The following is a 27,858-nucleotide window of genomic DNA, read 5'->3' on the forward strand; positions in this document are numbered from 1 at the left end:
TAAAAAAATATGCGTAATATTGTTTAAAAACTAAAAATATACATTTAAAATGCCCTACTAAACGGGTCATTCGTGTGAGTTATACACTACCATACCATTTAACTTGAATGCATGTTTTTATGTTTTAGTTATAGTTGTAAAATGATGAAATTGTGTACGTGTTTTTAACTGTGCTTCGAATACACAATGTGTAACATATGTAACTGTCACTACTCATATTAAGAAATGATTATACTCTGTTATGATATGCAAATGAGACAAAGGTCTCATGAGACCACCATTTCTAAAGAGTACCAAAATGATGCAACCAAATCACCTATGATCTACATAAAGGAACAATTGATGTAATACTAATTCACACACCTTCCTATCAAAAATAAAATAAAATAAATACACACCTCTTCTAACTAAGATATCAAAATTTGTTATAAAGTATACGTCTTCCATCTAAGATATCAATTTGGGTCAAATAGATGTCAATTTGTGTCAAATAGATGTTCAACTAAACTTTTTGAATTGTTTTAAATTTGTGAATAAATTCTTCAGATATCCAAATTATTAAGTGTAATTTATTAATCAAATAAATGATCTATTTTGAAGTAAAAGTTATACAACATTTTTTAAAATTGTATCTATTCTTTATAAATTCATAAACAAAAAATATTATATTTAATTAACCGAAATAATTAAATTTCTACTATAAATTCATTATTAATATAGATTTGTGAACTAAAAACTGCTTGGTCATAACGTTAATTATATTTGGAAAAAAAAAATAAATTAATTAAATAACTTGCAAATAAAATATGAAAACCAAAATTAAACGCTTAATCTAACTTAGTGATAAACTCAAACTCAACTTGTGTTCAATAAAATTAAATGAAAAGATTCTGGCTTTTAATACTTGACTCAACCTATTCACAACTCTAATTTCAGACAATTAAGGGCAAGTATAAACATCACACTGTTTCCAAAACTTTAAGGATCAAATATTTAAATTTTGATACAATATTTAAGGACAATTAAAATCTGACAGTTTAATAAGAATCAAAGGAAATAGATGGGTCTATTCAAAAAAAAAAAAAAAGGAAATAGATGAGTAAAACAAGGCAGCGTTGTATTCACAAGAAGCTTCACTAATTTACACAAAAAATTGATACAAAAATCAGCGATGACTCTCATATCGAATACGTGTATACAATCCCCATTACGGCAAAATAACAGTTAGAATTGGAAAAGAGAGTGTTGCCAGGCGAGCCACGCTATATATTACAACGCCAAACTGGACAAACCCCCCACACTAATACAAACAGACCTCGCACAAGACAGTCGAGCACAAGGCATAAAATCATTTCACAAGAAAAAATTTCAATCATGATCTCACATCTTTCAGTACTCCCCCCTTTTCAAGCTCACCGACGAGATCCCTCAATGAAGGAACTTTCATGGCCAAAGTTCTGTACAGTCTAGAATAACGAGCTCGAGTTCCATCTGCAGTCCTTGCTAAGGAAAGCAAGCTTAGAGCCTCAGGAAGTTGAGAGAACACCTGTTTAATCTCTTCCAAGCTCATGTTTTCCAAAACAGATGGTCTTGGAACAACCCTCACTATCTCACCACCTTTAGGTTCCTGAACCCTAGCATCTGCTTTAATAACCAGTTCGGAATTTGAGTTTGCACCACATTTAATTATAAACGGGGTTGTTGAGCCTGTGTTAAACTGCAAGACATTCCACTGAGCCACATCGACTTCAGAACCAGACCCCAAATCTGCAGATGCTCTGTGAGCATGTGATGTCTCTTGAAGGTGATCATCTTCTTCCGGAATTGCCTGCAGCAATGTAGGGCAAATTGAAATTCTAGATAAGGGATGAAAATATATTAGTGCAGTCTCATACAAAAGCCAGATCAACCAATATAGAGTGTGTCTTGATTGCACACACCCCCCCCCACCCCCCCCCCCCCCCCCCACCCAAAAAAAACAGCTCCTTTCTTCATATTTAGAAGTTGGCAGTGAACAAAAAATTAAGAGCATTACTATTCCACATGAATTGCACTAAGCCCATTTTGTTTCTTTCACAAATTCAGTTATTTGTTTCCATACCCACCATACAACTTAAGTTCATTCCAAAAAAATGAAGATTGTCTTCTTTTTTGCTTCCTGGAGATGCATGAAAAGGAAAAAGATTTGAACAACATTATTGTCCATCAAATGTATGCCTGTTTTCTCTTAACTGTAACAGTCCTCATAAACTTATCAAAAACTTTTTCTCTAACATGTAGATCTACAACAATGCACTCTGGGAGAGGGAGAGAGAGATCTACAACAATCCATGTGATTCCCCTACCCAACAAACAGGAAACAAGAGTTGAAAAAAAAAAAAATTATCTCCTCCAATTGCAAAACTTTTACAAACCTCAATCACACGGCGAGCATCAGCAATTTGCCTCTGTGCACATGGATGATCAATATCAAGAAGGGAAGGCATCCGTTCCATAAGTTCATCTAATGATGCAAGCAGTGCTTTCTTCTTACTTTTGCTCAAGGTGCTAACAGAGGATTGCCTCATTATATCCTGGTCAATATATATTTAGGATGCTGCTTGTTTGCATTCCACATAAAATTATCAAGTAAAGCACTAAACTAGTTTTGAAAAAGGCAAAAACCTTGATTTGCTTCAATATGCCATCAAGGGAAATTAGAGATGCCAATCGTGCATCTTCAGCTGCAGTAGAAGGATTCTGAATAGGAGAACCACCATCTTCCAGTGTTAATAACGCTATATCACCCCTCATTTGTTGCAAAAGCTGATTGTAAACATGAAAAATAAAAATGGCATCACAATACTGCCATTGAAAATTTATATTCAGGCATAAATATAGTAGGTATTAGGTAACATATTTGTCATGGCACAAAACGAATATCTTCAGTAACTCTGATGTATACAAAGGGATAAAAAAAAGAATGGAATTTAAAGCCCAACTGTAATAGTGGGCTTACTAAGTCTTCCGTCAAACACAAGACAAGCAACATCAGAACTAGATAAGAAGCTAAGAAGAGTCAGCAACTTCTTTAAGAGCAAGATGCAGGACAGCAAAAGATATAAGCAGTCTAACAAGATGAGCAACTGAGCAGAAACCTTTTGATTTAACAAGTGCAGTGACAATAACACTATTGACCTATTGGAGATCCAATTTGAAATGTGCTATGTTTGGTTCGACGGAAATTCATTTTTGGAAAATATTTTCCACATTTACAAGTGTTTGGGTGTGACGGAAAATGGTGAATTTTACGATTTCATTTTCTGTAAACTATTTCAGCCTCACCCAAAACTTATCAACCTAACCTCCACCCCCCAACCACCAACCCCCCACTAACGTCCCTAGCCTCCTATGGCCAACCACCTCCGCCAGTGGCCGCTGCCACCGCCCCAATCGTGATATTTTAATATCTAGAATCTTCCTTTTTTATTATATATGTGCTTGGGAGATAAGAAAATACGAGAAAATAGTAGAAAATATGTTTTTCATAGCATTTTTAGGAACACAACCAAACATTTCTGAAGTATTTTCAAGAAAAAAAATCAAACACTTGAAAATAATTTCTTTTCCAGAAAATATATTCACCCAAACCAAACACAGCCGTAATTCAAACAAAAGAAAATATACTAGAATATGTTAAGTGAATATATGATTTAAACAGAGCAGAATTGCAACTTTCCAACACATAAAACTTTACCCTAAAAGAAAGTGGGAATTAAGAAACACCAAAATCTGAGTAGAGACTAAGGAGCACCAGACCTAGTAAGATTTTAAGCACTACATACACAAAAATTGGTCTTCTGTCTAACCTAAATATCTAGTAGAATTTTAATCCATATTTTGTCTGGGATTTCAGATGTACAATTTTTTTAATTTTAAATAACAGAGGAAATTGCAATTTACCACTCTACCCCCCATTTACACTTATCACCATGAACTTTCAGAATGCACAATTACCAGCCTAAACTCCAACCTGTGTTTCACTTTGCATCCTACCGTCAATTAGGCTAGTAACTTGGACGGAAAAGTATGTCACGTATGACTCACATGACCTCTACATACATGGCACCACATGAAAAGACCAAATTGCTCCTCTTCAATCCCTTAAAACAAAATCTTTTAACACATTTAACCCTTGTGATGCCACATAACCTTTGTTTTAAGGGATTGAGGAGGGGAAATTTAGTCTTTTCATGTGGTGTCTGTCAAGTAAGTAGAGGTCATGTGAGGGGAAATTTAGTTTTTTCTTTTCTGTCTAAGTTAACAATCCAATTGACAGTAGGGTGCAAAGTGAAACAAATGTAATAGATTAGGGTGGTAATCGTGCGTGCTGAAAGTTTAGGGTAGTAGGTGTAAAGGGGGTATAGTTTAGGGTGGTAAAATGTAATTATTCCTAAATAATATATAAGTCCACAACAACTAAAAAAACCAGTAATAACTTGGATACTTAGACATGAGAAATGGTTATAAGTGAAACTTTCTCAGGTGAAAACTTAAAATAAATGACTAAGTATGACACTCATAGAGATGAAGAAAAAGATGATGGTTGAAAAAATATGACTACCTTTCTTCTTTTGTGATCAACAGACTCCAGAGCTGAACGCAGCTTTGATACTTGCACTGCATCTTGTGCCTCTTCTGTTGACAAGGTACCAGCAATATCCTGATAAAAGAATGAGAAAATAGTGTCAGGAAAACTTTTAGAGAGGACAACTATAAAACCTTCATATCAAGCCAATGTCAAAAGCCACAGGAGCTGGCGCAAATATCATCAAATTGACTTGATACAGATTTCATTTTGATAGGTAAGAATAATTTTATTGAAGAAAGAGAAAGACTACTTCATGCATAACAGACACAAAGTAGACTAAAGAACTGTATACATAATTTATATTATCATAAAAAAGAGCTTCTCAAGAATATGTCCCACCTAAGACCCAGACATACCTTCAAGTGCTGCAATTGAGAAGTGTAGACCCGCTTTGCATACTCATATAAAAGCTGTCCCAGAGCATCCGTATGGGGAGGCAGTGCAGCACCAAGTCCAGCCATCCAACCATCCATAATAGCTGTTGAAAGAAGCTCCAACTGACCAGTTGTCCCCCCTGACGCATCATCTCCAGTAACAGACAGAAACTCAAAGCTCTCCGCCAGCCAGGATCTAATTTGGCGCTGCAGCTCACCTGCAGGAGTGTGCACAAAGAGAGCAGCAAGAGCTTTGTTTCCAGTTGCAAAAAATTTCGCTTCCTCCTGTATTTCCCTAAGCTTTCCACCAGTTACCTGCTGCCTCCAACTATCCTGTACATTTGAAATTTTAGTCTTACATAACATATCTAAACATGCATGTCTCTGCATTGGGTGAGGAGAAAACATGTTTACCTTCATAGCCAGAATTAAAAATCAAATCAAATCAAATAATAAATAAAAGTAAAGAAGAATTAAAAAATATAAGACTACAATAGCAGCAACCTGATCAATTCCTCGTATTTTTAAAACAACTGATGAGAACTTAGACTTCTTTTCTGGTTTTATATTCACTTTAAAGCCGTGGATGTGCTCATCAACATAGCGCACAGGAGATCTTCCTGGGCTGTTACCCCGGCTGGAGCTCCTACTGCGTCCACTATTGCCCTTTTCTAGAAAGCACTCCACAGGAGAAACCTACATACCAAAAGAATAGATACAAACTACACTCAGTAAAAACTGGAAAAGGAAGAAAATGCTTTAAGGGGAGAGGTAAGATCTGAAATTTCATTACCTTGATGGATTGTAGTTCTGGTGACCTAGCAAGCAAAGATCTAATATACAAAATTCGAACACGGGAAACAAGCATGGTATCCATTACCCTCTTCGGTTCCATTTTACGGATAAATGAGAAAACCGCATCTCTAATTTCAGCAAGTATTTCATGCTCTCTAGAAGCACCTGCTTTAATGACTGCAGCCAAAACCTGCAAAATTGAAATTGGGCAGCCACTCTTATTAGTCAATTTGAAGTTAAATTAATTGTCAAGCCATCCATAACTCTTTAGCCAAAACAACGATTTATTTTGATCAAACTGCTTCTCTTTCAGGATATAAGCACTCATTGTTGGAATTATGGTACAAAACTGCCAAATACACACACACACACTTCCACAGAATTCCATAATGAACCAAAGTTAGATATAATATTCATGATGCACATGTTTGAAATCACTCCAAAAAATTTCAATTCAGCCCTTGAAAATAAGTCTTTAATCCATTCTCCCCACCCAAAGAATGTTTCAGGCATCAGAAAGAACAATCATGAAATAGCCCAGTTACAACAAGCAGATTCCCAATGTCAGAACTTGTTAGAGCCTTTCTGGTGCCCCCATGTTATACAAAAATTAGAGAAGACTATCCCTGAGGAAGTTACAACAATATCAAGCATCTAAAAGAAAATAAGCATTTTTATAAATTAAAGGTTAATAATCTCCATTACATAACTAAATCATACCATATTTATAAAGATATAAAAGACCAGTATTATGATTATTCAAATTGTTAGAAATTCCACAATCTTACTCCACGTAAAAAAAAGAAAAGAAAGAGAAAGGGGCGCGGGGGGAGGGGGTGGGGGGGGAGGGAGGAGGTGTGGGTTAATCAAGGATTAAGAGAGTACATATGTAATGCTTGTCATGACATAAACATCATTTGTTATATTACTTTCCCTATGATAACATCTCTGAAAAATTACAGAAGGGCTCTTCTTCCCTATTTTGAAATGGAAAACACATTATCACCACATGAATAATAATGTGACAGTAAACTGAAAGGATTGTAGACAGAATGACTAAGCATACCAGCATCAAAAGCTTGTTTGCCCCATCTGAAATGGCAGCAAGGCTGTCATATTGTTCAGGATCAAAGTCATTCAAGGCAGCAGTAAGATACTCTCCTGCAGGGGTTGTTTTAACTTTCTCAGAGCCCGATTTCACCAAAGCAACTGTGCCATCACTCTTTTCTGCTGCCGATGGCAAAGGAATAACATCCATTGAACGTCCTTTATTATTGCTATTATTATCAATCCTTTTTTAAAAACAAGGACAGAAATCAAATGAGCAGATATTAAAGAGAATAAGACACAACAATAACAAGCAATATCAATGTCAAATTAAAGTTATACCTCCCCTGCTCCCGAGGCTGAAAATTCACCTGTCCTCTGGATAATGGACTTGACACCTGAAAAGAAAGATAAAGAGATTAGAAGTCTAGAACCACCATTTAGATGGAGCATTGGAGCACAATTCCACAAAATAAATCCACTTTGTCACTCCAGCGCCCAGCAATCTTAAAAGGAGAGCAATATAGTTACAAAAAATTCATTACCTAACAAACTTGACAAAGCATCAGGGAGAAAAAATATTAAAAACAATACAAAATGACCGAGAAGTTTTAACAGTTTTTCAAGGCAAAAATTTCCTTTTTCTGGATAGAGATGCACAATTATTCCATTCTGAGCAATAGAAAATCTACCTGGGCTGATCCAAGCAAAGATGCCTTTTCTGTTAATCTATCAAACAACTTCTCATTTTCTTCATGTAACCTCTGCAACAACAGAATATAAATGATCCTATCAGAACATAATGACATTTAAGGGAGCAAGATGGTGCAAGTCTTTCAGGAAAAATGGATTCTGCTATACGTCATTGCTATAAATCCAAAACAGTTACATATTTCATAACATTGGCTATGGTGAAAGATGGACTCACTTCCATCCTAAAAAGATCCTAGAACACATTTATTTGAACAAGATTGAATCATTGAAAGCTCTCATGAACTTGACATTCCAAGATCATGTGCTCTCCCAATCTTGACACTCCAAATAAGAGTTATTATAGGTACCTTTATCAGCTGCAAATCCATACAAATCTGGGAACACCTCTCTCAGGACTGTTTCCCACTCCACTTATCACGCCAAATCTATCCCAACCTGACCTAATACTCCTCCATAAATTACAACCGTGATTACTACACACCCATTTTGTTGACCAACGACCCTATTCCTTCCCATTCTTCAAGGCAACAGCCTGTCTCCACAAGTGGTTATCTTCCTCCTCCATAACCATTTGCCTAGAAGGGCCTGATTGAAAGTGCTAAACATTCTAAACCCCATGTTGTATTGGAGAACACACAGTATTCCAATCTTCCATATAAAATTGGAAATCATCACCCAAATCTCCCCACCAAAAACCCCACTACAATCTTTCTAGTCTATTAACCACATATGAGGGAATGGTGAATAGAGGTAAATAATAAGGTAGGAAGACTAGATAATGTACTTTGATATCCAAAATATGATATTGATAGCCATAATCAATATAAAGTACATGGTTGAATCAAAATATACACCAAAGGCAAAGACAAAAAAAAGCACAAGAATGGTAACTAGTGGCTTCCACAACTAACCTTAAAAAGCACTTTGCTACCTATTATTGGTTTTGAATTAATTTTGCTATGTTTTTTTAAAGTTATTGATAGTTATTAATTATTTTGAACATTAAAATAAACACAAAAAATGCCTAGAAGATTGTTTACCCGAAATGACATCCTAATTTTTAAAAAATTATCATGCCAGTGTGTCTTGTATCATGTTGTATTTATGCTTCTTAGCTTTGCACTAAATTTAAATAAACAAATAAAACTTAAAGAGGGAAAAAAAAAAACGTTTAAAGTGCCCTTTGCTTTAGGTGCTTCACCCTTGGCACTATACACACTTCCACCAACACTAGATTGAATATGTATTATTATAAAAATAATTATGATAACAATAAAAGCCCAAGTATCTACTTGACACCTCCCCTCCCCCCCCCCCCCTCTCCCCAAAAAACCCCAAGTATCTAATCTAAACTCAAAATAGAAACAAGCTTTTGCACAATCTTGAAAATCATAGATTATTTTTGTGAGTAAATATTTCATTTAACGAGTGCAAAGGTGCACAACTGGCCATAATAATGGTGGGAGCGTAGAAAGGAGAGCAAAGATAACTGGTCAAAACAATTCTGAGAGACCCCTCACATTTACATCTAAGATCCACAATAGAAAGAATCTAGTTAAGCAACCTTTTGTATGATAGTATGAGCCCCTCCCCAAAAAAAAAAAATCCCCTAAATATCTAATCAAAACTCAAATAGAAACCAGCTTTTGCACAATCTTGAAAATCATAGATTTTTTTTTATAAGTAAATATTTCATTTAACAAGTGCAGAGGTGCACAACTGGTCATGATAATGGCAGAAGCGTAGCAAGGAGAGCAAGAATAACTGGCCAAAATAATTCTAGGAGACCCCTCACATTTACAACTAAGATCCACAAATAGTAAGAATCTTAATTAAGGAACCTTGAGAATGATAGTAAGAGACCCCTCACATTTACAACTAAAGTCCACAAATGATAAGAATCTAGCTAAGCAACCTTTTGAATGATAATATAACCAAAGTATTAAGTACTACAGACCTCAATTAGTGCATCACGTTTTTTAAGTTCCTCTTCAAGTTTCTTGGTCACTGTCACTGCCGAAGAATCTATGCCATCCTCAGTTGCCTTAGAAGATAAAACTCCAGGCCCTTCTGGGCCAGATGTTGACCTGGCTTCAGTGGAATGAAGAGCACCATTGAGTTGCAATTCAACACTTTTAATTTTGGCCTACATCAGAAAGGAGATAATAAGAAATACTTAAGAGATGCAAACATGTAAGGAAGCAATTTCTTGATTAGGATAATATGGTCAAAATGCGACTTATGTTAATGAAATTGCAACATATAGAAACTCAGTTAAATTGTCACTAAAAGCCGAAAGTCCCATATAAGTGAAACTCACATGCATGTTCAAAATACTTGAGGATGAGAGAGTACCAAAGTAGTCCGATAACAACATGAAAAGTTATAAGACAACTATCCAAAAATATGATGAGTCTCCTTATCAAACAACCAATCAGTAAAAGACCATCTGCCAAATTACCACCCCACTGTTTCCTTAGACCAAATACAAGAAAGTCAGAAACTATCTCATTACAAAGGGAGGCAGATAATAATAGATTGGTGTTGAATGTGTAAGAATAGTGTTCAGCAAAAACAATTCATCATTGTTTCTTACACTTTCAGTTAACTTGAAATAAAAAAATAAGTGAATTGAGTTTTTCCAGTTAGCATTTCTTGCAATTCATTAACGTTTTCAATGGGTTGTAAGTTAAGATCTCTGGTTTCTTAATATAGTTCCGTCATAAGGAAGATGTAGCAACACTGTTCAAGGAATTGTGCCAATGAGCTATGGCTAAACTGGCACTTCCTTCTCTCATAATAATGGATGGAAGGTGAGGTCAATGGTTCAAGACCCACTAGGTGCATACGTAATTGACCAATAAAAAAAATTTGTTAAAGGAATTGTCAAGTGACAATCATAAGTCATTACCATCATTCACTAGATAAATAACCATATTTTTTTTTTTTGATAAGTAGATAAATAACCATATAATTGTGATGTATATATCAATATTAGATTAACATTTTGAAAATATAGTCCAATACGGTGCATGAAAACTTCCAAGAGAACCTGTTTAATCTATCATACATGAGAAAAGCCTTATATATATAACCCACATATCAACCTAAGATTAACAATATGCCAATGGTCCCTGGACCAAAATTAGTTATTATTGAGTCTTTGTATTTAGCTTCTTTACTTTTGGAAATTATTAGTTAAGCTTTCCTAAAATAGGGGTAAATTCAGTAATTTCCGGATTTTCTAGAATAGGCTGTAATGTGCATACGAAAGGCCCATGAATCTTATTTTATGTTTTGGGTCCTTTTTCTATTCCGTTTATAAGTCCTTAATTACTTTTCTTTGTTATTAGGAATCCTAATCTTTCTACAAAAAAAGGTCATTTAGAAAATTAGAAGCCCTAGTCTTTCTAGGAAAGGGATTGTTAATAGCCTATATAAAGGCTTCATGTAATTAATAACACATACAGAGAGATTGGATTTAACAATATTACAATAGTGTAAATACCTTCTTTTTCCTAAGTGTTGATTGCTTAGGAAACCTAGGTGTGATTGCCTAGGGTTTATCTTTCTTTTCTTCTTGTTCAATTTACTGTTTTAACTCGAAACAGCCAACAACTTCCCTCAATATTCACTCAAATCCATTCTTTTTATTACCTAATCCTACATAATCCATTAAACATCAAACCCCATTTAAGAATCCTAATTTAGTGCTGTATTTAAAAGATCCTTCATCAAAACCGATATTAGAGCCTACTAAAGCTTCTGTCCTGTGCCAATCCCCTCCCCCCACAAGTAACGGATTGAGGATAAGATCATAGGTTCGGTCATATTCAAGCATGTCAGTTCTGTACTTTAAAAAATCAAAAAAGGGGGGAGGAGGGGGAGACCAACCTGCAAAGTCTGAATTGTCAAATCCTGCTGCTGTATCTGCATTTTTTGATCTTGCTCCAACTGTAATAGTTGAGCAACTTGATTTCTGAGCTGAGCATTTTGCTCCTTCTCAATCTTAAGTTTATCCGCCAGCATAATATTCTCTGACTGCATCAAATAAGATAATGAAACAGCTCACTGATATGCTTAACTGAAGAAGCAATATGATCTATCCTGACAGTACAAGACCATTTTCTTTTTCTTTTCTTTTTTTGATAAGGACAGTAAAAGGCCAATTTGGAACACAGACTTTGCTGTTGAGCTAATTAAAACACCACTTACATAACCCCAGTGAAACAACATAATTAACAAATAAAATATAATTTCAAACGTTGTGACAAGCTAGAGAAATAAATTTAACTGCAAACTATTGGGCAAACAAATATAGTAAACTTTGCTTCAGAGCTAGTAAAAAGTGTAAAATTACCAATCATTTAAATACCACATAAGTACCACTCAAACGTAAGAAGTTCACTCATATCTACATGACATACATTAAGAAATAAAAAGCAAGAGTATACAGCATCTTAACAATCCTGTACCAGCAGAAAACATGAAAAAGATTGCCCCATGGTAATATAGTTCCCAGTAAGAGTCTTGAAGCTAATCAGTGAACAGGGTGGGAGGGGTTTTTGAGTTGCACCTTTTTTTACAGTGGGAGGGATGGCAGTAGGGTTCATTTCTGCCATGAGATGTGGTGCACAGAGACATGCCGAAGAGTTTAGTTTACAAATCCTTCTACTTGGCAGACAAGGACACTACAGTGGTAAACAAGATAGCTTGTCTGCAGGGGTTTTGCATAGGTGTCCTAATTTTTGAAATACCTCTACAAGATTGAGAGGTGCACACCATGTTAATTTATTTTGAGCACTTGCAGGGAACAAAGGTGCGGGGGGTTTGAGAAGATGCATGAGGTTGGCAGCACAGTAGTACTAATTATTTGTGGTTAGCTTTTTAAAATAAGGCCTTTATTGGCTGCCGCAGACATGTTCCTTGGAATGAAATTGGTGAACTCACACTTCCACTGAGGAGCTTTTCATTGTTTGTATAGAAGCCCTCCAGAAAATCCTCAAGGGGGGTTATTAAAACACATTGGGATTAATGATACATAGTGTAAAAGGAATGAGGAGTATGTAGATCATGTCTTACTACATTATTGGGTCTCTGAGGTTTCTGAGATTTAGCATGCAAAGTTTGATGAAAGAGGTTTGCCTGGAATGTGTTTATGTGGAGTATTATGCTGGAATAAGATAAACCTTCAAAAGTATAGCATGGTTCACTCACCTTACCAAGCTCACTTTCCTGAAGAGCGTTTTTTATTTGCTTTTGGGATTTGTCATTCCCTATTCCGCTTCCATTTCTTAATCAAATTTTTCCTATTTTCTTTTCTGTGCGTTAGTGCTGGCTAGCTACTTAGGTGTTTGTGCCATTTGTACACTCCCCACATAAATTGGCTGCATCAGCTTCAGTGCATTTTAGTAAAATTTCTTACCTATTCATAAACGTGTGTTGTGCGTGCACTAATCAGTAAGCCAAATCCAACTTGGGATCCATTTAAGCAAACACACAAGGCTGAATCAAAAAAGAGCATTTCCACTGCTGAAAACCTGATCCAACTGGTATGCAGACTTTCCAAAAGTTAATAGCACTTTTCATCAAAATAGAGTGAAGGGAAGATATGAGGCTAATCACCAAATAAGATTCAATAAGCTAAAATGGGGGGACAATGTCAAAACTTCATGTGAACATATAACTCATTATGGAAATGGAAAACTATACCAAAAACATGTAGTTACAAAACCTTTAAATCCGACTGCAGTGTGAGAGAAACTTTCCACGCCTTTTGAACTTCATTGAAGAGTAGGACAGACTGATCATTTGCATCTTTAAGAGCCTGTTTTAGTCCCAAAACCTCTTGTGTCAGATCTTCGATTTCTTTCCCCTTTTCATACAACTCTTTACGTGCATCATTTGCCTACAAGATTCATTACAAACTAAATGTTAGAGAAGAAAATCTGTCAAAACTGTGATTTCTTTGGGAAGTACAGTGCACCAAAATGCATTGATTACATTTTGTGGACTTGGAATCTTTATTTGGGAGAGAAAATGAATCCTCTAATCAACCCCTAGCTTTAACCGTACAAGAGATTCTTATACATAATTATCTTTACATAAATTTTTTCTGTGGCACTTTTTTCTCTAAGATATAGGGTCCTTCCCCCCAAAAACCATAAAGTAGTAAATTAACTTGTTAGACTCAACATTTATTTTGGGAGAAATCAGATCCTCCAATCAACTACTCACTTACAACTGTAAGGGAGTAGCTTCTCCTTCTTCTTTTTTTTCTTCTTTTTTAAAACAAAAATCTCTTTGGCACATTTTTCTCTAGGCATGGGGTCCTTGCCACCCGGCAGCATTCTTAAGTTTTCATTCAGTGGTCATATGGGAGTTCATGGCACCCTACTGTCCATACCCAGCTGTTATCACCAAAAGGTGGGTTAAAATTATTAAATCAAAACGAGTGCCACAAAGTTTCTCTCTACAGAATGAACAAGTTTATGAAAGCAAGGCATAAGCATTATCACCTACTCTTTAAGAATAGGAACTTACAACATCTCTCCATTTCTTAATCGTATCTCGATTGCCAAGGCTTAGCACAGCATTTCGGGCTCTGCTAGAGAAATTCAGAGATGATAATGTCTCAGACAAATTCTTTACATTGGGACTTATGTTAACAATCATCAAAGTTTTCGAACTTCCACCTACAGAAAGAATAAGATTTTATAAAAAAAGTAATAGTTGGTTAAGAATGAAAATTAAAAGCAGAGAACTTTTCACAAGACCAAAGAATAAAGATGCCAAGAGCCTTGTAGCTCAGAAGCATTGCTTGGGCTCCTTTATGAGTAAAACCAGGGTTCAAGTCCCACCTCCCCCACTCGTTGTAACAATTCAATCATCAAAAAAGAATAATGATAATTCTATTAAAGATCACTGAAAAGAGGGGAGAATGAGAAGAAGAAAAGCCAGTGTGGGGAGTTCCATATTTAAGCATGTGAATGTTAATGCGGACCAATCAGCCTCTAATGCAAGTACATTGTTAATGTCCACCATCTGGAGTTAAAAAAAAAAACAACCAGCTGCATTTATAGAGCTGATAGTTGATAATCTCTTATGTGGGGATCTACTCACTATACTAATACAAGTACATGAACCTGAGGCCCGGAATGTGTTCTCTGTTTTTAAAATTTTTTTTAACATTGGTGTTTCTTTATCACAATTCTCAGGCAAACCCATGTGCTTCTGAAGTAGGAGAACTTTTGGGACAGTTTAATGTAACTTACCACAAATCCAATTGAATATGTTCTCTTTAGAGGTGTTTCTGATACTACTCCCTCAATTAAAACAAGAACATTTCCAATATGACAGGTAGCATTAAGTTTGATTTAGTGAATTTGGTGCCTTATCCCAATAGGACCTGTAATAGACGAGTACTAGTTGGTTTAAAAATTTAAGACTAAGGGCATTCCCCTAGCTGCCCCTATATGCTTAGTTTATCCAGGACCCTTCCATCTAGTGAATAGGAAAGTTGGGTTTAGTACCATGATTATTTGTGTTTGCAGGTTCCAAGTTGTTGAGATTTGGCAAATCCTTTTGTTAACGATTCTTCAAAAAGCTCAAGTGGTGAATTTAATCATTCAACCATTATTCCAACACTCCCCTCATGTGTGGGCCCAAAAACCCCCTTAACAAGTGGGGCTCAACACGTAGGATTTTCAACATTTTAAATGAGAGGTAGAGTGAAAGCAAAATTCAAACCCAAGTCGTTGCTCTAATACCATGATAAATTACCAATTCTTCCAAAAGCTTAAGCTATTAGGAAATGGCGAATTTTTTTTTTTTTTTTGATAAGTAGAAATGGTGAATTTAATTATATAACCATTATTCCAACACCCTCTACACACACCCACATGTATGACTCAATGTATAACAATATTGCTCATATGTCAAATCAGCTTATTATTATCATATTCATTTAATATGTATGACCTTTTTAATACAACTCTAAATTATTTTAGGCATACATTGGATCTTACACTTATTAAAAGTACAAAATGCAATCTAGGAATCACAAAATAGCTATTGTTTTACACCCAATGTTGTAACATGTATGTGTATGTGGACCACTATCTCCACCTAAGCTTGAAATGCAAAACCAACAACCAACAACTGACACTTGCCCACAAACCCCCTCCCTTAACTCCAAGACACACCAACAACTTAAAAGTAAAAACATGGTATGTCAATGATTATATTGAACCCTATCATAAACTAGTTGACAAAAGTAATTTACAAACAATCTTTTCATCTACCCATGACGTTTGACTTTTGGTTGACCTCATAATACTGTGCCACATAAGTTTTTTAGGCCTCACAAATTTACACAAAATTATATTAATATATGTTTTATGATTGAATCTAAATTGTATTATATATTTAAACCCTCCATTAGAACCTAAGCAAATCATATTTTCTTTAAATAGTACTATAAAGGGACTTTCTATGGGGTGATAGCAAAATTCATCTAGTAGGATGGGATAAAGTTTGTGCGCCTATAGCCAACGATGGCTTGGGGATAAGGAAACTTACTACTTTCAATAAGGCCTTATTGGGGAAATGGTTGTGGCGGTTTGGGAAGGAAGAGGATCAGTTATGGAGAAGGGTGGTAGCTTCAAAATGTGGGAAAGAATAGGGGGGATGGACCTCAAAGCTAGGTAGGGGAGTTCATGGGTGTGGATTGTGGAGAGGTATTCGCATGGAATGGGAGGATTTTAGCAAAAATTGTCAGTTTGATGTTGGGTTAGGGAATAGAGTGAGATTTTGGCAGGATGGGTGGAATGGGGATCAACCTTTCCAATTGGCTTTCCCAAGGCTATATGGTATTGCCATTGATAAGAAGATATATGTAGAAGCTCGGCGGAGGATAGAAGAATTTGGGATGTTCATTTTATTCGAGAATTTAATGATTGGGAGATGGATGAAGGGCTGCATTTTTTTCGTATATTGGGAGCTAATACTCCTCCAATGGATGTTGGAGACATGATGAGATGGAAGTTGAAACCTAATGGGGATTTTGACATCCGGTCGTATTATAACAAATTGCGGGATTCTCCCTCAATTGTCTTTCCTTGGAAAGGTATATGGAGAGTTAAGGCCCCTAGGCGAGTTTCTTTTTTTGTTTGGTGTGTAGCTTGGAATAAGATCCTAACGGGTGATAACTTGAGATTGAGGAGATTGGATTTTGTGGACTGGTGCACTATGTGCCGACATTGTGGAAAGACGGTGGACCACTTATTTCTTCATTGCAAGATGGCTTATCGGTTATGAAGCTTTATCTTTATAAATTTTGGTTTGTCTTGGGTTATACCTAAATCGATCCCAGATTTGCATTTTGGTTGGTGGAATTGGTTAGGGAAGCATTCGTCTCAAATTTGGAACTTAGTTTCGTTGTGCATCCTATGGTGTATTTGGAAGGAGCGGAATCGGTGGACTTTTGAGAATTTGGATAGTTCCGGTGATCAGATGCTTGCTTCTTTTAGTGGAACTCTTTTTTATTGGTCTCGGGCATAGGAACTCACGACTAGTGATTCTCTCCCTTCTTTTCGTAGCTCTCTTTCTCTTTTGTAATTATTCTGTTGATTGGTTTTCTTCTATGTTTTTTCTCTGTTTTCTTCTTTTTGTATTTTTGGGTTTGCTCTATGTTATTCATTCAGTAGCCATCTATGTTGCACGGACACGGACACGGACACGGGGATACGGCAATTTTTGAAAAATAAGGACACGACACGGCGGGAACACGGCGGTTAAATAATTAATTAAATTTTATATTTAGGCATATTTTTTAATATTTTTAGACATAAAATACATTTATGTTTAGAATTTAAATTATATAACAACTACAAATAAATAAATTAACACCCAAATTAGTATAATAATACACATAAAATATTTAGAGTACAAACCAAAAGTTTAAATAAGCTTTAGAGTACAAACCAAAAGTTTAAATAAGCTACATTCAAATACTTTTCCATAATAATATTAAAAATAATAGTCAAAATAATAATATAAATTATTTTTTTTTGGGACCAATGGCATCTTAAAGACATCATGGCATTGACATATGGTGCCCAAAAGTTGAAATTTGAAATTGAAAGTTGGGAGTGATTTTCACGTGGGTTGGCAGAAGACACAAAACAAAGAGGAAATATAAAAAAGTATTATAAAAGTTAAAATGAATAGAAGAAGACAGCAGGCATCTGGGTCTGCAAAGAAAAAGAAAACGAAGAAGAAGAAGAAGAAGAAGGAAAGAGGAGGAGCTCGCCGATCGGAAGGGACAGGGCACGCCGGCACAGCGTCGACGTCTATGGAGTTCGCCGATCGGCCCGATCTAGCTCCGGCAAGGGACAAAGGGCAGCGGCAGCGGCAGCGGGCAGAGGTCAGAGGTCAGAGAGAGGGTGGAATCTGTGATTTTTTTTTTTTTTTTCACTGCTGGCATGTCGGACGCGTCGGATCTGCATCGGCGCCGTGTCGGAGCCACGTCAGCGCCGTGTCGGAGAAGAAAAAAAAAAAAAAGGGACACCGCCAGACACCCCAAACTGGCGCGTCGTACCCGTTCCGGTGTCCGACACATGTCGGACACCAACACGACGCCAAAAATGGCGTGTCCGTGCAACCTAGGTAGCCATTCGTATATATAACATTCTTACTAATCAAAAAAAATATACAAATACAATCATAATAAATGCTTAATGCTAGAATATATAGTTTCATATATAGTCACAATCATAATAAATGTCTATTCATATCTACCATAATTATCAAATTTCATATTTAGACAAAAAATTATATTATGTTGAACTTGCTTGTGCATTGTGCTGGTTACCGACCAGTTAGATAGGTAAAATCAAAATCTGTCCTGCTAAATACCAGGTGCCAAAGAAACTCTTCCATGGACTGAGTCTCTTAAAAAAAATTGACAATCATAATCAAAAGGTATATATATTTAAAGTGATTAAAACTTACACCATACTCATGAGTATAAAATCATAATTTTCTCTATTTGAAATGGGGAAAGTTTTAAGATTCTATACAGGGTTACAGCACTAGAAATCAGTTTGAAGGGAGACACACAGAATAATCCAAGTCAAAAATGGGCCTCATAACAAAGCGGCTTCAGTAGACTCATCTTTGATATGCCAAGTAGCAAAGGATAGGAGAACTTGGGATGTTCGTTTCATTCGGGGTCCTAATGATTGGAAGGCGGATATGGTGGATGATTTCTTTCAATTCTTGGCATCCAATTTACCTTCAGTGATGGATGGTGATCGTATGAGACAAAAGTTGATGAAGAACGGGGATTTTATTATCCATTCTTTTTATTATAAGTTACATGGTTCTTCCTCCATTGTTTTTCCATGAAAAGGTATTTGGAAAGTTAAGGCACCCCGGTGTGTCTCTTTCTTTGTTTGGACAGTCGCATGGGATAGAACTCTCACGGGAGATAACTTGCAAGTTAGGGGCTTTGATTTCGTTGACTAGTGCATTATGTGTCATTCTCGTGAGGAGACAGTGGATCATTTGGTGTTACACTATGAAAAGGCTTATCGGCTATGGAGATTTGTCTTTAGAACTTTTGGGATTTTGTGGGTTCCCTCACATTCGATGATAGATTTTCTATTTAGTAGGTGGAATTGGTTGAGGATGTATTCATCTCACATTTGAAATTTAGTTCCGTTGTATTTGATGTGGTGTATTTAGAGGGAACGCAATCGGCGGACTTTTAAGGACTTGGATAGATCAGATGACCAACTGCTTGCTCTCTTTTCTGGCTCCCCTTTTTATTGGTCTAGGGCTTGGAGACTCACATCTAGTGATCCTCTCCCTTTGTTCCTTAGCTCTCTCTTCCTTTGTAATTAGTGCTTCTTTTAGGTTTTTGCTTTTCTCTCTTTTTTAGTACTTTTTGATATGCTTTGTGCTACTTTGCATTTAGCATTTTTTTTTAATATATATCTTTCTTACCTATCAAAAAAAAAAAAAAAAGAAGGGCCTCATATCATTTTAAAACCAAAGAGGCTATGATGCCAACTAGGCGTCCCTTCAGCAAATCTACCATCAGATTTACACATTTACTCATAAGAAAAGTTTACTCGTCATCTCAGTATCAACTGAGGCAATCTAAATGTTAAAAAACAACAAAGAGCAGTAAAGCACTATAAGAAAGGCATGGTACTAAAATTACCGCTGCTACCATTATTCACGAAAGCTGTTTTTGTTGCCCTTGCAATTATATGATTATAATAACTGCTAGCATAACTTCAATAACACTAGAAAGAGAATTGAATACCTAGTGAGTCTCCAAGTATCTGCGTAAGCATTGAATTTTCATAAGGAACAACATCCTTCTTTGAAGTCAAAGATGACAAAACATCCCCCAACCTACATGTGTAACAAAAAAACCAATAAGAAGGGAAAGGCCAGAGTGAATGATGACAGTTCCACATGTTGAGAATATGCTACAAAAGTTTAAACAAAAGAATCGGACAACAAATAACCTCCCCTACCTCACCCACCACCAAGATCAATTCAACATATTAAATGAATGTAAAAATCTTCTTTTTTTTCTTTTTTTTTTTGAGGATAAACAGCAGAAGATGAATGTAAAAATCTTGATTAAGTAATAAAGCAACAATCACACCAAGATACATACATAGATACATACATACATACGTATAGAGAGAGACATATACAAAGGGTTGGGTTTAAGTTACACTTAACTTTTGTAAATGTCACACCACTTAACGATTGATTATTAAATATTTATTGCACTCTAAAATTATATATAAAACTTGAATTTAAGGATAAGATAGTAAATAACATCTTATCACGAAAAAATTAGGCATGCATGTTAAGAACAAATAAACCGTATAATTCAATGGGCGGATTTTTCAAATTTATCCTAATACAATATCGATTCTCCCAAAAAATTACGTGGTTAGAAAATTGTGAATTTAATCGTTTAACCAACATTCTAACACACGTCACATGTGGGCCCAAACTCCTTAATAAGCATGGCCCAACAAGTGGGATTTTAAACTTTTCTATTGGAAGATAGAGTCAAGACAAGTTTTAAACTCAGATTCACATGCACTAATACCATGATAAATTATCAATATTCTAACATAGTCCAATAGAAAGTAATTAAATGATGCAAGATTAACAAAGAATTAAACCATTTGTAAACTGATTATGTATGTGTGTGTATCGTACAAGGACCAGTAATCCCATTGTATGGAGAGTGCATATTATGCTTGATACACAAGCAGCATGTCCAAGTTAGGATAAGCTAAGATGACATACGCTGAAAGCGACTTCATAACATGCAGCAAGTCTGTCACGTGCTCCCCACTATAGTCTTCCCCAATTGAACCCTCACTTCCAGCCAAGTCCCCAAGAGAAAGCTTGCTATACGAGTTCTCTCCAGTAATCAAATTGCCATAATATATATGTATTGTGACGATCCTAACAAATGAGACAAGAAAGTACATAGACAAATTAAAAAGAACATTAACATGATAGACATACGTAAATGACACACATATACAAATATACACATGAATAACTAGGAAACTTTGCCTATATCATATGTTTCCCTTTCTGAAATTGACAAGTTCTATCTTCTTTAAAAAAGAATATCAAGTAAAACATTTGAGAAGAAACTAAATAAAGTTCATAATCTTCTAAAAACCTCATCATTTGCCTTTGAGAGTAGAAACAAAAGATGAAAACATCTCCCATTTCAAGTTGTAAGAACGGGCCCAATGCTCACTTTTGCATTGCCCAGCTGACAGCCAAAAGGATCTACCATCTGATATCCCATTTAAAAATCAATAGTGCAAACAATCATGTGGATTTGATGATTCTGTCCATTTAATTCTGACTAAAAGTCGCAAACAACTTAGACTTTCATTTTCTTATTGTTCTCTTCATAAAGTAAAGATTCATTAAAAGTGCAAAAATGCACAATCTACAACATACAGACTTTTCAAGAATCTTTTTCTAAGTATTCAAATGAGATATTAAAGAGTAGGCCAAAATTCTTCTTTAACCTGAATCAGCAAAGATGTGAAAAGCAACCAGAAGACTTGCTTTACATTCGCTGCTATAGAGCACAAACCATATTGGAGAAGCAGTACAGGAACAGCTATACATCTGAACTTATTGGACAAGTCTTTTTACATGACAACTTGGCAGTCTTATAACAGCAATGTGACAGGACTCCATTTCCAAGAGAAGAAGACAGCTTACTTTTACTCTTCCAAAATTATGTTAAGTCAACGTATAACCACAATCTAATAAAGAACCATTATAAATTTAAAAGCAGAAACAATATGGAAAAATCAACTAAATTTTAATAATTTTTTAGGGCACCGAGTGAAGACCATACAAGTGAGAAACATTAAACTTTGATATGTCATTTCCCCGGCTCTGAAAAGCAGCCTTCAAAACTCTAGAGAATTCCAATGGATTATCAACTTTTTCCTGCACAAGTTCTATAATAGAGTCTGGTGATCCCATCCGGACCTTTTGTAAACTGCTCCCTGATTCAGAAAGCAGATCCCTAACCTAAAAGATTATAAAACAGGTCTAAATCAAAAACATCACAATGGTGCTATGTTAAAACTATCATCTAACAAAATCAGAAAACAGAATATTTTTACAACAGATAAGTTATGTAAGTAAGAGAACCTGTTCATTGTAGAGCTCAAAAATTGTAATAGAGAAGTTGAATCGTGAGGTGAAAGTTGAATCTGAGTTGGCTAGATCAAACAACTCCTCAAAACAGCGAGAATATAAACCACGATCATGACTAGATCCTTCCTAAAGAAAATGCAAAAGCACATCAGAGAAGCAACCTACCAGGACAAATATCATGAAATTTACATGAAAAAAGATTAAAGCGCCCAAGCAATGTGCACACAAGTTGGTCAAACATGAATGTATGCTCCAATTAGTTTCGTATACAAAATTTCTCCGGATCATTTTAAAGTGGGTGAGAGAGAAAAGAAGAATCTACCACACAAGAAGAGGAGTCGGTCAGATGGTGAAAATTAATAATCATTCTAATTTACTCAACTTGAGTCAACTAAGCCTTAATCCCAACTAGTAGTTGAAAAGTTGGAGTCAGCTTCATGAATCCTTGCATGCCACTTGGCCCTACCTAGGGCCATACCCTCATTTACCTTTCTTCCCAATTAACCCCTTATGTTTGACCAAAAAGAAAGGAGGTAATTCAAAATGCAAAACTCTCTAACCTTTACAACAGAAGAACCCCAACTTAGAAGCCCTTAAAATTAGCTGGCAAGGCAGCACATTTTCATGCATGTATAAATATGTATGCAACATAAAGAATGCATCACATGCATGGAGAGAAATAGATCACACACAAACGCAAGAGAGAGAGAGAGAGAGAGAGAGAGAGAGAGAGATAGCAACCATTGTGTGTGTTTTTCCAGAGTGAGTTTGTCCATAAGCCAATATGGAAACATTATATCCATCCAGAGCTGACTGCACCAGTGGCTGTACATCCCTGAACAGTTCAGCTGCACAAAAAACCCCAAAGATACTAAGCAACATAGCCAAACACAGTATAAACTATTACATAAGAATTTCACACCATACAACGAGGGTGCAACAACTAAGAAAAAAAAAATGAATGTTATGCTTACCTTGTCCAACATGAGGTCCATAAACTCGGTCAAATTCAAAATCCTTCTTGGGGTTGGAAATGCTATCATCACCAGTATTGACACGGATAGTGCAATCATCAGGAAATTCAACAACAGAAATTCCTTCATCTTCAAATAATGGCCTGGTACGACAAAATACCTTTATGTTACCTGAAACAAATAGCTTAGGTTTTTTAATAAAAATGACCATCAAATGAGCTTTTTGAGAAGCACACACATGCGCGAGTGTGTGTGCGTGTGTGTGTGTGTGCGCGCGCACGTCAGAGAGAGAGACTTTTGAAATGGAAAATCACAAAGGAGTACCTTTGGCTGTCAACAAGTCATTAAACAACTTTCTTTTCTCATTGATCAGTGGAGAAATTCTAGCCTCAGTTTCCAGGGCAACTTGATCTGATATTTGTACCCAAAAAAGATATTGAAAATACTGAAAACCTTACAAAATAAGTACAAGATGGTATGATGCATATCAAGACTGGCATAATTTTCACTTTTTTTGGGTAAGTAGCATAATTTTCACAAATTAACTATCCAAAGATGAAATGATGTCCACCAAAACAGTTTACAATTGTGGCATTACATATAAATCCTTATACCCATATCAAAAACATCACTCATGAACGTCGGAAAGCAGTCTCATAAAGTCCACTCCACATATATCAAATGGAATACCTAAATTCACAAACCCTTACCTAGTTTACGGGTTTTCTCAGCAAGAACACCTAAATAACGTGTAACTCGATCAAGTTTAGCATTTGAATATTCCTGCAGCTCATTTGCTTCTTGCCTTAACTCCAAGTAATCTTCTCTTGCAATCTGCCCAAAATATGAGATATGGTTGTCAACAAGAAGAACACGTAACACTATCACATGTTCCACATACACACCATCTAAATCACCATATGTAAAAAGCACCTAATAGGCAAACAAAAAAAATCATGATTTGAAAGCTCTAGAAGAGATCTAAACATTACTTGATTTGCTTGACAAGGAATAAAGTTCAATAGGAAATAAAAAGCGTCTCCAACATAGTTCACAACTATTGTAATTCTATCGTCAACAAAGTGAAAGAACTTTCCAAGGACAGAAAAGTCTGCACCTCACCTGTTATGAGAATAAAAGCTTTAAGTGGATATCAATATTTTACTCTCAGTTTCATCTTCTATGCTGATGCGGTTTACTTGTGAATCTAGTCATGCAAATATCAAGTCTTGCATAATAAAATGGCAAATAAAATATTAATTGCAATCTAACACTATGGGATTTTTTATAATTCAATAGTTGGGGGTAGAGGGATTTGAATCCTGGACATCTCCGTTGGAAACACTAGGAGATGTCAGTTGAGTTACCTTGCAGTTTGACATTATGGAATTTTGGCCATCAAATCAACACAATCTAGATAGACTCCTCAAATGATGAGAAACCTGCTAAGCTTCATGTTAAATGTAGTTTATTAGCACTTAATTTCTCTAGCCAATAACCCTGATAGTTGTAAGAACCTCCAATTATTAACACAAAGTTCATGCACCTTTAATCCATATGTCCTGGCATCTAAAAATCATGATTAGCTTCATCATTTTGTCACCTTTCATCCATGTAGAACCCCTAAGAAAAGGCAATTCTACTAACCAATGTTTTTCATATAAGCAAATCCATTGCTTACATTGATATTGACATGTAGAAGCAAGTGCATTGATTCCCAAAACCCCAGCAAATTAATCCTACCAATCAAAAGCAAACCCAGAGATATAATATTATATGACCTTATATAAAAGTAAACATTATTGACAAAAGTTATAGCTTAAGGCATCAAGTCTCCCCTTCATTGTCCCAACTAACTGAACCTGGACTTCCAACAAAAATTATGATTTACCAGTCACCTCTGCTCTTCCGAAACATTACAAACTAATTACAGCACGTGATTTACATTTACCATCTCATCACATATGCCAGCAAAACTAAACAGCATCATACTTCTTCTGACAAAGGAAAGAATTTAATTTTATTATATTTGTAAATGTAATGCTGCCAGAGGCAAACATACTAACCTTTTTATGCTCAAGTTACTCCCAATTCCTAAAAATACTTGAATTTGAGAGTATGTTTGGTCTCATTCTCCAAAAACAAATACATATTCAGCGTCAAAAGAAAAATGAAACAATTCTTCTAGTACCATGCCATTTGCCACAACATGCTGAAGTGGTTGACTATGGTGGTGGACAATCTTTTTCACTTGGACCCACCATTATTTCTCCACCAGTCACAATCGACCTCTGATAGCACAAAAGTTGTGTCCCTATACTTTCTCAAAATGAAACATATCTACCAACTAATCCAGATTCTTGGAAATGAATTCAAAAATTATGGACACTTTTCTTCTTTGTTTGATAGATACGATAGGTATGGCGTCCACTCCATAATGATTACTCCCTACCAATAGGCTCTCCTATTCGACAACAAAAAACTTACCCATTTAAGCTAACCGAAACCCAACTTTCTTTCTTTATTATTTTTTTTTTTTTTAAGTATGGAAGAGATTTACCACCAACATTTCACATTAAATCAAAAATGCACTATTTAACAACCACCATTATAGCAAACTACTAAAAAAACACTATCACTAATTTACCACCACAACTCAAACAGTGAAATTTTTTTAATTTTTTTTTCAATGCTATAAAAATAAAGTAAAACTTTGTTTACCTTAACTTGGTCCTTCAATCGCTGAAGCTTGGAGGAGAGCGAGTGCTTGGAAGACTCGGAATGGGACAAAGCCGATGTGGCGGAGATCGAGTACCGCCGGACCAGTGGTGCAGCACCGGAGGACCTGAAATCGCCTTGCTCAAGCGACGACGTTTTCCGCGGCTCGAACCCGCTCACCTCCCAGTTCCAACGGTTCCTTTGCTCCCCCATTCAAAAACCCTAGCTTTGTTTAGCTTAGCTCTCAGATTTGATTTTTGAATCAGAGAGCTCCAAAATCTTCTGAGGAGAGAGCTTTTTTTCTCATCACTGGGGTCTCTGCTTTTTTTTTTTTTTTTCTTTCTATCTCTTATAAATGGAGGGAGGGGGGTTTTTGGTTTTTGGATTGGGTGAGAGAGTGGAGACGGCGTCGTTTCCAATATATATATGTGACACTCTTGAGCTGTTTAGCTCACACGTATATTTGTGCTTAACATTCATTCACGATTCACGCTGCGCTCTCACATATTTCTCGCTTGCTTGCGTGGGGTGGTTTCATTTATTTTTAAGATAACGAGGCTGGTGGAGCACGTGAGCGCGCGCGTGAGTGTTCGCTCTACAGGGAGCCACCGCGCACAAATTTGAATTATGGCTAGATCAATGAAATTATATCGAGCCGATATCTGTATTATGTATACATTGGATTTTGGTGCTCCCACTTATGACAGGCATGTGCGACTGCAACCCACGACAAAACACGGCCAGCTCACTTTCTTTCTCCAAAAATGTGCTGGACTCAACTCTTCATAAGATATTAAACACCTCAACTCATATGTACATTTCGTATTATAGTTAGGTCATAGGTGTGCATTATATGTGTGAGACGACAATTAAATCAATCAATAAATTGGTTCAATAGTCCAATCTTATTAGTGACCAAATGATGTAGTGACTAGTGGGGCAGAAGATAGGATCAGTAAATAGGCCAAGGTCGAGCCCAAGGTTACCATTTGATTTAACCTATGTATGAGATGAGCCAATATGTCCATGTTCGGTAACCTTGTCCTCGTGCTCAAAAGGGAAAGCTGGAAGGTGCGAAGCTCATTAGCATTAACATTGGAAATTGCGAATGCTATTCTATTTTACAATTCTAAAAACTCACAATTCTATTATACCATACCATTTTACAATACCTCGATATCCCAAAACTCTATTTTTATTAAAATATTATTTTTTTAAACTTTCTTTATTATTTCTTTCAACTGTCAATTTTTTTTCAGATTTTGGCATGATTCCAAGTTTCCAACGGTCACATTTCTTTCCAACTATCAATTTCTTTCCTGGGCTTTCCAAGTTCCAACAGCCAATTTTTTTCAACAGTAATTCTGATATTTTGATTTCGGCAGTCACGTATATTTCTTGGCCTTTATATAATTTCCTTCTAACAAACCCTTTTTTTTTTTTGTCAAATTCAACATCTATTCCAAACAACCTACCATTTTTTTTTTTTTTTAAAAAGAACCTGTCAAATATCTTTTCCTGGCCTTTATCATTTCTTTCCAGCAAACCTCTTTTCTTTTCTTTTTTTTTGTCAAATTCAACATCTATTCCAAAGAACCTACCAATTTTTTTTTTTTTTTGAAAAAGAACCTGTCAAATATCTTTCCCTAGCCTTTATCATTTCTTTCCAGCAAACATTTTTTTTTGGTCAAATTCAACAACTATTCCAAACAATCTGCCAAATACATACATACACATATAGAACCTGCCAATTTTTCTTTATAGAAAGAACTTGCCAAATATCAATGTACTCAAACTTGCTAATTTTAAAAATCCACATACATACATACATAAACCTGCCAATTTTTCTGATCCACACACACAC

The 27,858-nt window shown here is 35.8% G+C and overlaps 1 protein-coding gene across 1 annotated transcript; it reads right to left on the reverse strand.

The window, feature by feature from the left end:
- Positions 1-1,096: 1,096 nt before the first annotated feature.
- On the reverse strand, positions 1,097-26,496 carry LOC111988177 (kinesin-like protein KIN-14B). Its single transcript, XM_024019958.2, has 23 exons — positions 25,998-26,496; positions 23,987-24,110; positions 23,601-23,687; positions 23,277-23,447; positions 23,044-23,150; positions 22,297-22,428; positions 21,995-22,173; positions 20,908-21,069; positions 19,895-19,986; positions 14,104-14,255; positions 13,295-13,468; positions 11,455-11,601; positions 9,518-9,706; positions 7,539-7,610; positions 7,189-7,244; positions 6,866-7,091; positions 5,798-5,989; positions 5,509-5,700; positions 4,987-5,337; positions 4,604-4,702; positions 2,665-2,805; positions 2,415-2,573; positions 1,097-1,828 (listed from the first exon to the last, which is right to left on the reverse strand). Exons 1-23 carry the CDS (start codon positions 26,205-26,207, stop codon positions 1,373-1,375), a joined length of 3,870 nt encoding a protein of 1,289 aa, XP_023875726.2. The 5' UTR covers positions 26,208-26,496; the 3' UTR covers positions 1,097-1,372.
- Positions 26,497-27,858: the final 1,362 nt, after the last annotated feature.

The sequence above is a fragment of the Quercus suber genome, unplaced genomic scaffold (genome assembly GCF_002906115.3).
Source record: "Quercus suber isolate HL8 unplaced genomic scaffold, Cork oak 2.0 scaffold_438, whole genome shotgun sequence".
NCBI lineage: Eukaryota > Viridiplantae > Streptophyta > Magnoliopsida > Fagales > Fagaceae > Quercus > Quercus suber.

Coding starts and splice junctions, on each gene's coding strand:
- LOC111988177 (XM_024019958.2), bottom strand. CDS start 26,207: ATGGGGGAGCAAAGGAACCGTTGGAACTGGGAGGTGAGCGGGTTCGAG. Junction 23,688..23,986: donor TGAGAAAACCCGTAAACTAG/GTAAGGGTTTGT, acceptor TACAAATATCAG/ATCAAGTTGCCCTGGAAACT. Junction 9,707..11,454: donor TGACAATTCAGACTTTGCAG/GTTGGTCTCCCC, acceptor TTTCTGATGTAG/GCCAAAATTAAAAGTGTTGA.